At 52.3% G+C, this 12,708-nt stretch overlaps 1 protein-coding gene across 1 annotated transcript in view; it reads right to left on the bottom strand.

Annotated features, from left to right (window-relative positions):
- Positions 1–1,810: 1,810 nt before the first annotated feature.
- The window catches only part of VPS53 (VPS53 subunit of GARP complex), a 62,085-nt gene continuing 51,187 nt past the window's right edge, over positions 1,811–12,708 (bottom strand). Inside the window, exons 19-22 of the mRNA XM_035342803.1 lie at positions 9,538–9,607; positions 8,178–8,315; positions 4,871–4,975; positions 1,811–4,558 (exon numbers count right to left, since the gene is read on the bottom strand). Coding sequence (XP_035198694.1) covers positions 4,388–4,558; positions 4,871–4,975; positions 8,178–8,315; positions 9,538–9,607 — 484 coding nt within the window. The 3' untranslated portion in view covers positions 1,811–4,387. The remainder of the gene's footprint in view (positions 4,559–4,870; positions 4,976–8,177; positions 8,316–9,537; positions 9,608–12,708) is intronic.

Genomic DNA, 12,708 nt, shown 5'->3' with positions numbered 1-12,708 from the left:
CTAAAAACCACTCTGCCAGGAATTGAGTTAGTGCAATTTGGGGGGGGGGGGGCGAACCTGCGGTGTCTCCCAGCAGCTGCTTCTGCAGGGATCAGGGCCGATGGGTGCTGCGGGGATCAGGGCAGCAAGGTCCAAGGGTGAGGTTTTCAGTGCCTGAGAGCTGCACAGGGCTGTGGCCGGCTGTGGCTGGGATGCTTGCAGAGCCATGCAGGCTTCTGGAAATCTTGCTGCTCTGTACTTACTAACAAAAAGACTCCCATGCTGGCCCGGGACAATTTTTTTCTGCCCTTCCTGCATCTTGTTTCTGGGCTTGGCAGGTGAAAACAGGTGTTTGGGCAGCCTGAGGTAGCTCTGCAGCCAGTTCTGCCTCCTGCGGTGCCAGCGTCCAGAGCTGACAACTTGTTTTCTAGGGCAAAAGTAAAGGGTTTAAGGAGAATTGTAGCTACCCGATAACTGAGCTACTCCCCTCTGAAAGCCTGTCTCTCTTTAAGCCTCTCATACCATGTGGAGCTGTACAAATGCTGATGGCATTGGAAATCTTTTCCCCTGTCTGTTTGTCCACGTTATTCACTTTCTCACTGCCTGCACGCAGCTGGGAAATAGCAGATATGATACCTTATCAAGATCCTTCTTCCATAAAGGACTTTCCACTGGGGCTGGGCTCGCTCGGTTTAATCAGCAATCAAACAATAGCCACATTGACGGTGATCAGGGCTCCATCACTGTGTGCGGGGTGAAACAACTCAGAAGGACCCTGTGTTACTCGATAACGATGGAAAATTATTTCCAAATGATGGGAAATACCAGGCTGCTCCCGTGGGTGCCGACCAGAAACGCGCCAGGCACCGAGTCCTGCTCACAGCCAGGCTTTGAGGCAGGAGGATTAACACCAGCCTTGGGAACGGTTCAGGTTCCTGCAGCTCGGCTGGAAGGACACCGAGGGCACCGAGTGGTGCCGCCACTCCTGGCTGGCAAAATATCCAAGTCCCCGTGCTCCCACCTGGACTTGGGCTCAGCACCAGCAGAGCTGCTCTGGCTGAGACGAACGAACGAGGGCAGGCTTTATACCGAGCAATTCTGGGTGACCTTAGCAATCGCTGCTGTAACCGGCCCCACCTACAGCGAGCCCACGGAGGAATGCATTCTGCTGAGTAGCTTGCAGACACAACCCAAGCACGAAGGCTCCAGCTCATTGTCCCAAGAGCAGCACGGCCGCAGCACAGCATCCTGCCACCCGCCAAGCCGCAGGCAGGGAAAGGCTCAGGGAGGCTCAGACGTCGTCACTCGGATGCTCAGATTCATCGCTGTAAAATTTGGTGAAAGAAATAAACACCCACGTCACCTCACGCAGGCTTTCTCCTGCCTGACGATGGAGGGGGCAGGACCGGCAGAGCGGTGGGAGCAAAGCAAATGAGTCACTAAGTCTCCAAGCTAAAGGAACTCCTCCAGCATTATGTATCGTATGGAAAAAAGGCCCTACCTCCTAATTAATTTCAAAGGAAAAAGTTGAGATCCCTCAGAAATCTTTCCAGCAGTTAGTCATCACGGATGATCCCATTATTTATGGGCATGAGGGCAGCTCTCCCAGACTGCCTCCTCCGCGCCGGGAGCTGCCGCAAATGCCAATACTGCCCGTGCTGGAGCTACAGAAGTCCCCGAGGTGGGGAAGCCAGGAGAGAGGAGAGCTACGAGAGAACTGCAGGCAGACAGCAGCGGCTCCCTGGCTGTGGTGTGTTTTGGGAGAGGTGCGGCACGGCCCCGTCCCGGCCGCTGCAGTTGTGGGGCAGTCGGACAGAAAACGCCCAGCGGCTGAACGTCAGCAACCATTTAATTCATTGCAGTGTCACAGTCCAACGTACAGCCAGAATTACACCTCGGCCAAAAAACATTAGAAGTGGCATTTTATACAGAAAAAAAACCCCTCCTTTATCCCACAGAGATGTAAATCCCCAAAAGCTAACGTGTATACATACAGACGTGCCAGATCCAATAAATACCCAGGAGTCAGGGGGACGATATCCTTAAAAGTGAAAGTAGAAAACTGCCAAGTTGCCCTCTAGAAGTAGAACTCGACTGTAACAGTCTTCAAAGGTTGAAACTAAAAATCCATTTTTTCTTTTTATTTATTATCTCCAGAATGAAACGCAGATAATGAAACAGGAGAAGCCTTCAGGGGAAGATATGTGACGATAACTTGAACATCATATTCAGCTATTCATAATTTAGTTAGAGAATCATCCAGAGTCGTAGCAAAGAAAAAAATTAATCTAAAATAAATTATTTAGCCCCCCCGGGGAATGGGGAATCTCTGCAAAGCCATGTTCCCTCCGCCCCAGCTGTTGTATCTGATAACGTGTGAGCCATCCTGCACGGCACCGTGAGATAGCGTGTCCTCTGGGAAAGACTCTCCATAACCCCAGAGCTCTCCCCAACACCCTTCCTTCTTTTGTCACCCGACGTGCAATCAGGAGAAGAAATAAATGAAGCAAAGGCGGACTTGGGAAGATTTGGGAAACCGGAGTGATGAGAAACTGCCGTCCCTCGTAACTGCTGCAGGGGTGTCACCGCAGCTGAGCACCCGCACGCTGCAGCCAGGGTCAAGGCCTTGGGGGACCCCTGAAAACGTGTCCTAAAGAGACGGTGTGGGTGCACCTGTTAGCTCCTGATATACCTGTTAGGAATAGCTGACTAGCGAGGGTTTCATCTCTGCGGATTTATTCGTTCTGCTTGAATCCCGTGATCAAGTCCTGACTGTTCGGGCGCAGGCTGACTTGCTGGCTGTGCAGAAGGAGTACAGGGTTTTACTGAGCCAGGCACCAGATTTGCCCTCCCACAACCACCCAGCCGAGGAGAGGGAAGGGGTGCAGCCCGCACCCACGCCACCGCCCAGCCCCCTGCCCCAGGGGTGCACTGGGACAGCACCAAAACACAACCAGGTGGGCACAGGAACCTCTCATTCCCCCCAGTTCTGGTGAATCTCTGGGTTTGGGTGCACACAGCTGGTTTTCCTGTAGTGTGCCTCACCCCTCCCTCACTCCCAGATGTGCCACAGCAAATACTAAAATGCAGAGTGACCACAGCCCACTAAAAACATGGTCCTAAGGCCCAATTTTATATGGGGGAACCCTCCCGAGAAGGCGTCTGACAGCAAGATCACTCCTCACCTCCCAAACTGTTACGTGACTTTTTATTTCCTGCAAATCCGAGTGAAGCTCGAGTTAAAATACAGCAGGCACAACTGGTTTATCTGCCCCTAAATCCACGTGGGATTCAATTGTTTACCGATCGGGCATATGCCTCCCAAGAAAAGCACACAGAGGAGTTTAGGAAGAAATCCAGCGTCACTAACGAGATGACATGTCCCTGCCTGAAACTCCTCTGGGAGGCTTACACAAGGGTCAGGGGAGGGATGCTGATGTCCACAGACCCCAAGCCAGACCCTGCTCTGTGCTGGCTTTGTGGATGGGTGTCAGCGTGAGCTGGACCCCCAGGAAGGGGGGGGGGGGGGGGGTATCTGAATTCTTTCCCCTCTGGTTTTCCTCCTCTCCCCATGCAGAGGAGGAGGAGGAGAGGAAGGCCTTTGAAGTCTGAGGCTTGTGTAAGCATCTTGTCCAGGGAAGAGGCCTTGGCAGCTGCAGGCTCCAACATTTCCAGCATCTCTCCATGCAGGGCAGGGAAGGGGAAAAAAGGGGCAGACCCAAGCTCTAGCCAAACTAAGGGGCCAAGGCTCAGAAGGCATTCATTCAGCTCTCTGCCCCTGCTCTGAAAAGGAGCTGCCTTGCTGTTTTCCTGGTGGTTTATGTGTGCCTGTTCTGGGAGCAGGGGTGAAACCTGCACTGAGCATTTCCAATGGTTTCAGTGGAACTGCTGATGCCTGGAGCCCAGCTGTTAAAGGTTTTTTAGTCCTTTCAGTTTTGTTTGTTTTGTTGTTATTGCCCTCCCTCCCCCCCAAATAAATAATGAAACAGAGGAACAGCTCTGAAAGCCGGGAGTGAGCAGGAACACCAAGTTCTTGGGCAAAAGCCTTAGTGCTGCAGCAGCAGAGCCTGGCCGGGCTGACGGCTGGGATGCAAAGCATATCACAGCCAGATGTTCTCTGAATCCACCCAAACCATGCCTGCAGCTGCTGACTTCCAGGTACCTGTTTTCTCCACCACACAGGGTTTCATCCATGCTAAGCTACCTAAAGGCAAACTCCTTGGTCAGATTCTCCCTCGGTCTGAGCAGAGCTGCAGTGCCACGGTGTACGATGGCTAACAGATCACAGGGCACGACAATCACGGGACACGAATTTTTCAGCAGCAGCATTCTGTAAAACATAAGTCTGAAGAGCTCTGCTCCCAGCGACTGCAGCTAGTCCTGAGCAACAGCCTTTTCTTCTGCGGGCTTAGAGTCTTTTTTTGATGAGCTTCTCCAGTTTCCGTATCCGAGAGGACTCCTGCTCCGGCGTGGGAGTGCTCAGCGAGAGGGAGCCGGTGCTCTCCGCTCCGGAGGGGGGTGCCGGGAGGCGCTGGCGGAAGAGGTCCAGCATGCTGCTTTGCTCGCTCCTCTTCAGGCCCTGCGAGAGCAAAGAACAGAGAAGCAATGAGGTTAGCAATCAAGGAGCAGGCGTGCATGATGACAGCCACGGCAGAGCCTGTTTCAAACCTCGATCCTAGATCTCTGGGTGATCCAGAGACAAGCGAGCTCAGTCCCAGCATAGCCATAAGCAAGGTAACTGAACTGAGGAAGTATTCTTCAGTAGCAACTCGACACAGTTTCAGAGTACAGAGGATACACTTGCCTTAAAGAGTGCTTTGCCCACTTCCAAACCCCTCTGTATTTCTACTGAAGAAGTACCCAACGATCTCAATACAGGACTGATCCTAACCTTCATGTCCAGTATCTTCTGGAAAGTGTCTGTGCTGCAGTCAGCAAGGAGCTTGATGTAGTTGTCAACAAATACAACTGGGGGCTCGTGCGGAGCCATGACCACCTGCCAAGACAAGGAAAAAAAAAAAAAGATCAGACAACTTCTAGGGGTTAAAGCCACCGCTCAGTTCAGGCACAGGAGCGACAGCAGGACTGGTTTGTCATAAAATAAAATGCTTAAGGAACAGAAAAGGTGTTGTATGTGCTGACGGCGACTGAGAGTGAGGAATAGCAAAGTAAAGAGCAGCCTAGGAGCAGAGAAGAGCGCAAGGTCTCTTCCTGCCCAGCCAGCAGCTCTCAGACCAAGGGGCTGCAGGAGCTGTGTATCACGTTGCAAAGAGCAGCAGGACTTTGTCTGCGTGCCTGTCAGCTGGCAGGCACTAGCGCCTTGTCAAAGCTCAAGATTTTATCTCGTTGCGTGGGGAAGCCTTGCTGGGCAGTCGGTGGTTGCTTGAGGAAGAAAGGCAGTGCTGGTGGCAGGGGGGCACTTCCGGAGTCCCAAGCCCACCGGCAGGTCGGGCAGCAGGCGGCTGGAGGCTGTCCAGAGCCTCCTTTTGGCTGTGCCTCCCTCCTGTGCAGAAGCAGAACAGACACAGCATCTCACAGGACCTGACAGCGCTCTTCCTGCAGACACTCCCTCCCCAGAACAGCGTGGAGCACAGCGAGCTGCTTCGCAGCCCTCCTGCTTCGGAGCCGTACGCGTGCTCTCGGCTGCTGCGTGCTTTGGGTGCACCCCTGCTGCCTTCTGCCCCGGAGCTCTGACCCTCCCCGTCCCAACAACAGTCACATCAGGAATAAAATTAAAATGGGGACTTGGAGCTAGGAAGACAATTACTTACTCATTGGCAAATTTTCCCTACACGAGCTGTGAGCTCCATGAAGAACACAGCTTCAGGGAATGCTCAGGAGCAGAAGCACCTCTCTGGGAAGTACGTACGCACACGCAGGGCAGAAACAGCCCAGGACCAGCCTCTTCCCTGTCTCTGAAAACGTTTCCATATGTTTCCACTGACCCATCTCACCCCACGCTGCGTTCTGTCACCGAGACGTTTCTTTCTTTCGCTGCACTTCAGACCAATGAAACATCATAGCCGTGTGTACGCTTATAAAGCCTTAATTTACAGCCCTTGTAAAAATCCTACGCCAAGATGAAAAGCTGGAACTTCAGACAGCGGAGCCAGAGGAGAAAGGAAGCGGCTCTGCAGGACGTGCGCGCTGAGATTCCCTCCTCTGTGCTTGCATCTGCGCTTTCTACGGCTTCAATGAAATAATTTGTTTGTGCCATCTACGGGCTTAACGATGCTCCCGCTCAATTAGCTCTGCTGGTCCAGGGCAGGACGCGGCACTGTGCGGTGGCACTGCGTGCAATGCAGGCACCGCTGCTGAACAGCCTCCGCACTGTGTAGGAGCCCTGAAAACCCCGAGCAGGAGGGCACCGGCCCGTACTTTTGATGGAGTGAAACGGTTCTTACAAGAAAGACTTTAATGGATAATTTGGAAGCAGCAGAGAGAAAGTCTGAGCGCTGACAGAAAGAGACAAACCCCAAGGCAAACAGAAGGGACAAAGACAAACAGGCAGCTCTGGGCTCCTGCAAGCAAACCGTCCTACAGAAATACCGGTGGCCCAGCACGAACGGGCACTTCTGAGAGGCTCTTCTACCCCATAACCAAGCGTCTGGGGCTGATACTAGCCCTAGGTGCTGGGCTGTAGGTTGCCCAGACTTTGGGCAATCGCGTTCAGCCACTCTGATTAACCAATCTCCATCAGCCAACCATTCAGCCCGGTCGCCTGCTGATTGTGTGGGGCGTTATTTTGTACACTCTCTCCGTGGAGCATTGAACGCTACGAGCGTGTCGCTGTTTAATTACCACCTGCTCTGACACTGAGCCCTCACTTGGGGCTGGCAGAAGCGCTTTATGCAGCAGCATGGCAAAGATGGGATGTCTGAAAAAGCAGCCGCGCTGCTAATGCAGAGCCTGTGAACCTGCCACGCTCCCACCGCTTGCGCTCGCTGCCCGAGGCTCAGGGCTCAGCGGCAGCAATCCATTTCCTACGCTGCCTTCATGTCAGCCCCGATGAAGCCAGGGTGATATTAAGGGGACAGAAATTACTTTCACTACCTTCCTGATTGTGTATGCGAGCTTCAAGGGAAGACCTGATCGTGTATGCAGCAGGCACCCATCTTCCTGCTCCTGTCAGCCATAAAAAGGAATTTTTCTTCAGGTCATTTCTATAAAAAATTTAGACCTGCTTTAACTCATCTACTAACACCTCAGTCATTTTATTCCAAAAGCAGAGAAATTCAGAATTAATTTACGAAGTCAGAGTGCAAAATGAACGGTGACACTGCCTGGGGAGCGGAGCCACACTGAGCAGCGGGCAAGCAGAGGGAGCCCAGCTCTGCACCCACAGCAACACAGAGTTGTAGGGGTTGGACGGGACCTCAAGAGATCATCGGGTCCAACCTCATCAGGTCCACCCCTTCCTTGCCTCGGCCGTGGTTTGTGCAAGGCTCTCGCTGCTGGCTGGCCACCCCGCCTGACAGCGGGTGCCACCAAGTCACGTCCCCATGGTGCTGAGAGCGAGCAGGGGACAAACCCCCTCTGCCCAGCAGAGCACAACTGCAACGCTCCCAGGGCTTCCCTTGGGATCAAGCCCGACTTCTTATTTCAGAGAGACAACAGCAGGGGGAAGGGGAGGCAGGGAGATCGCTTTGCTTGTTACGCTTTATGAAGACAACACACTGCTTTTGGGTCATTTTCCAGGCACCAGGTCTGGAAAATGAAAAAGGACTCTGGTGAATACAGTAACCCAGACATGTTTGCACTGGCTGTTACACTAGACAGTAAACAGGTGACTCAAGCACGGCTTGGCTCCCCTGCCTGATGGAGTCTGCACAAAGGCCTGGGGTAACCTGAACTGGAGGCTTTGCCCTGAGGCAGACACTTACGGATGTTAGCTCCGATTTTCACGAGCTCCCAAGGAAATCTGGTGCCCCAACTCTTCTAGTAAGCAGAACTGGAGCGCTCAAGTTATCTTGAAAAATGAGGACCAAACCCCAAAGGCTACGTGAAAAGTGAGCGGCAGCAAAACCAAGGCAAATCAGCCAGGTCTCTAGAGCAGCTGGCAGCACACCCGTACGAGCACGCATACATTCACGTGCACTCTGCAACACTGCGTTCAACGGAAGGGCCCCCTGGAATTCGCTCGCTCCGGTTCCCAGCCCAGCAGTCTGGCTGGCAGCTTATCAAAAGTCTTGAGTTACCTTCAGGATCATTTCAGCCCGAGTCATGCCTTTCACCACTATCCGCGTGTAGCTGGCGGGAGCCTTCCTCACCACCTGGGAGCCAATGGAGGGCAGATCCAGGAGAACCATCTTCAGGGAGTGGGTGTCCAGCAGCAGCTGCAACAGCAAATTGCACCCCGTTAGCCAGGCCCCGCAACCCAGGCTGCCTTAGCTGCTATAATCCAACAGGCTCCAAAGTTTAACGCTTCTCTCGCTGAAAACATCCTGGTAATTGGGCTGCAGAAGGAACCGAGCCTTGTCACGGCACTTCAAGGAGACGAGATCACCCTGGGCTGTTTATCCCCACGGCTATTTATCAGCACCAGTTGCTGGTTCTGACAGAGCGCTGCTCTGCTGCTTGCAGTGCCTTGTGGCTGCAGAACACCTGGCACAGATGGATTTCTCTGTCCTCTTCCCTTTGACAGCATAAACCGGAACACCTCGATTACCTGTAGCTGCGTCATTATTTAAATATCAAGGTCAGATGAATTCACACCATACCTTTTGTACCTAATCAGCAATTGTATCAGGTTTTCTGCGTTTACCCAACGACTTGATTTTTTTTTTTTTTGATTTTAAAGAAAACTGCAACACAGAACTACGCAATATCCTGTGCTCTCTGACACATGAAGCTCACAGCCTGCTGTGTGGTGGTTTTTACCAGACCAGCAGCCATACAAGCAGCAAACAGCAGCCACTAAATTCAGCAGAGTGCTCAACCACTGCCTGATAATGAAGTCTTGTGGGTTAGAGTATCATGGAGCAAGTTACCCCAAATACGGCACCCTCCTGATTACACTGGGTGTGTTTAAAGAGAGGAGAAAAGACCGGTGGAGGCTAGAAATCTGAAAGTACCAGCAAAGGGACTGAGCGATTTCCTGCTTTGAGAAAAATGGGACATAAAAACAGTCTGAGAAGGACACAGGAGCTTCTTGGAATAGTTTTTGTCATGAGCAACTTGCTTTTCCTTTCCACGAGCACACTGAAGACGATCTCACCATGACACAATAGGCAGGTGCTTCAGAGGTTTGCTGTTACGGTGCTGTTGATACTTTGACTAGCAAAGGTTGAGCTCAGCTGCCTGAGAAGGTGCCTAGGACCTCCTCCCACGTTACAGGGTCACCTGTGGCCAGACCACTACACACCTGCTTTAACCTTGCCCTCCACCAGAACGTAGCCCTGTTGTCTTACGCTGACTGTGCAACTTCCAGACCACAGGAGCACTCAGCTGTACCAAATTCAGGCCACCTAACAGCTCTTGGCCCCTTTTCACCAACTGCTTTTTACATCTTGAGCACAGAAGTGAAATACTACTGCCAACGCGACTGCTTGTTCTTACCTGCTCCGCTCCCACCATGCTAATGGGTTTGCACTTGAAGAGGTGGTTAATGAACTTGGGAATGAAGGAGCTGCAGAGAAGAGACGAAACGACACAAACGTCAGCATTTGGAGTCCTGCAATATTCTGTGACAGCAAGACATGCAAAACCAAAACAGCACGGCTTTCCACAAAGTGCACGGTTCTCCATCTGACTGGGCACGCTAAGAATACTAAATGCAAAATAATTGTGCCTGATTGCTTTATCTGTGCTGATCTTAGAGCTGAGAAGTTGCACACATACTCTGCACATAAATTGCTACAGAGTCCTGCAGTGCTTCACGTGTACAAGTTCAAGAACAAGCACGCAAACTGTTGTACACGACAACTACAGCAACACACCAGGATTAATCCATGGAGTGGAAGCATCTTGACTGTATCCAGGGCCTACATTTCACTGCATACTAGTAATTCCACAGCGTGCACGCTACAGGCTGGACCTGAGGTCCAGCCAAGGCTGGAGGTCTGCTGGGCCCTGGACATTCGCACAGCGCGGCACTCTTCCAGACAGCTCCCAGCCAACACAATCAGCACACCGAGAAGTTTTGTGAAAAGGAAAACACCATTACCCTCTTTTACTAACAAGGGCTTTAGACTCCAGAAGATTGTTAAATTACATACACAACCGTGCAGAATTTGGCAAAGACAGAAGCCCAACATTCATCACCTTGGGCAACGCCTTCCAGAACATCAGCTTTGGTTTTAGCCTGTTGCTTCTTGATCCTAGGCTTTGTGGTAGCTTCACCCTCCAGTGGGAGGGCCGATGCTCCCTTTTAGCAGAGGGGCTGGCTGAACACTGGCAAGACAAGCTCCTGCCCTACCAAGCTGCAGCCCAAGGAAAACACAGAAGTGAGAGCAAGGAAAGGGGCCAGAGGCAGCAGTGCAAACCCCTCTGGATCAGATGAGCCATCTGTCAGGACCACGACACCAACCCTATTGTCTTCCTTTTACTGTTTTACTTCCTTTTATTTTGCTTTCAGGACGTACTCTGACTCTTTCACATGGCCTTCGTTGCTTGAACACCTGCGGGGCTCACGTTGTTTCCAGCGCCTTGTCCACAATCTGGTGGCAGGTCTTGGATTTTGGTGTCTCTGTCCTAGGTTTCTGCAAGCTGGTCTGGTTTTTGTCCTCTTGAATGAGGTGCTGCTTATGGTGATGATCTGATTTCAGTGTGGTTCCCCTTTGCATCTGTCAAGCTGTTTCCTTTCCACGAACAAGGGAGCATGGACAGCATCTTGTTTGTCCTGCCACCTGTTTTCCAAGCCAGGCCTTTTATTTTTCACCCCTTTCTCGTGAAAGAATGACAAAAGCGTAACTCAGGCACGGAGCGTGCCAAGCTGCTAAGCAAGTCAAAAGAAATGGCTCCACAAAGAATCTTTCCAAGCAAAGGCTGCTTCCCTCAGACACAGCCGCGACCTCTCTCACTGAATCATCTTTTCCTGGAGAGGTGTCAAGTCGAACGATTTCAAATCATTGCTGAGAACCAGCTACTGGGCTGCCCCAAACAGCTTTGAATTTGGCCACCAGAGAGACAACCCTGGCAACAAAAGCTAAGCAAGAGGAGGAAAACAAGCCCCGTCTCCTTTTGCACTAAAGCATTAAAGCAGAGATAAAACCTATCTTACAAGCCCATTTTTCAGGTGTATAAATAATTCCCTGAGGGCAATTAGAGAGTGCCAAGCACAGCTGGAGCTTAGGCAGTCCAGCAAAATGAACAATTCCCAGCAGTTCTGGAGGCAGCAGCTTGCGACGAGTGGAAGAGCACAAGAGGTTAATTGCACCTTTGATCTTGCATGTGGGTCCCGCACTCTCTCTCAGTAGGGTCAGGCACGGAGCTAACGCTCACGTTGTGCAGGAGAAACAGGGAGAGCCTTTCTTTCTGCAGGGTGGCAGACTGGCGGGCAAAGAAACCCCCCTGCTCTCCTCCTTTTCTATTTTGTTTTGTGCTATATAACCGCACGGTCTCTCCCACAGACAGCCCTCTCTTGCCTGAAACAATTCCCAGGCCTTTCAGGATGGCCACCCACAAGCACTGCAGCAGGGTAGAGCGACCTTCCATCCCTGCACGCCTGTTATTTCACGCTGTCTTATTGGAAACAGCTTCTCAGCTCCGGCAGGACAGACAAGACAAAACATCAGATCCAAGGACTGCTCTGGTTTTTTGAGGCTTTTTTTTTTTGTCTAGCAAAGACCATCGAGAGCAGTTGTGCTGAAGTGAAAAATTTGCTCGAATATCTAGCCTGGGCTGGGCTCAAAGTCTGGCTCTCGGAGCATACAGCAGGCAACCCTGACGTGAGCAATACGTGTGTCTCCAGCGGTAAAGGCTGGGCGCACGGTTTTGTACTCTGAATGCCTTTACTCCCTGCACATCCACGGAGCTCGACTGGGTGCCAGAAATCATTTACAGTTTCAGCCATAAAACGGAATCCAGCAAAATCTTCTCCATCGGGGCAGACGAGCCCCCAGCGCAATAATAAAGCGGTGCAAGGCGGAGCAGGAACCTAAAGCACAGAAACCCCAGCATCTGAGAGGCTTCCATCCGAGGGTGTGGCTCTGCCAAAGCCTGTGTTTTCTTTATCCCCTGTGCTGCTGATCCATTTAACACAACGCTTCGCTGAGGCGGACAGCGATGCAACCACAAGCTGTCTCCCCGGCGGGAGATGAGCTACTACAGGCTATCATTCCAGGCATCCTGGTGTCACTGTTTGCTTCACACCGCCCTCGAGGCGGTGGCCAGCCCTTGCAGACTCACCCAGGCTTAGAAAAGCAGCAGGAGGCTCCTCACCGCAATCCTTCTCCCAGCTCCTCTCACTCCGAGCAGGATCCGAGGGCCAGGGCGGTGGCAGGGAGGTGCACTGCAGCTACCCACCGCCGATAGCTGTTTGTGATTAACGCCCCGCTGGTCTGGCGAAGGGACAGCTGTTTGTTTCTCCTGCCTCTCGGATCTCGGCTCTTCGTCCCCAAGGTCAGGTCACCGAGGGCCCGCACGCACCCCAGCAGAGCAGCCCCAGCCACACACCGCCATGGTTTTTGATTTTTGATTTCAGAGGATAAAGCCCGGGGTGCAGGAGAACAGGGCCCGTCAGCAGCCCTCCAGCACCTCCTGGGATGTTGCTTCTCGCTGTTTGGAGGA

Source organism: Oxyura jamaicensis, chromosome 19 (genome assembly GCF_011077185.1).
Source record: "Oxyura jamaicensis isolate SHBP4307 breed ruddy duck chromosome 19, BPBGC_Ojam_1.0, whole genome shotgun sequence".
Lineage (NCBI taxonomy): Eukaryota > Metazoa > Chordata > Aves > Anseriformes > Anatidae > Oxyura > Oxyura jamaicensis.
This window is presented reverse-complemented; position numbering and strand designations above follow the sequence as displayed.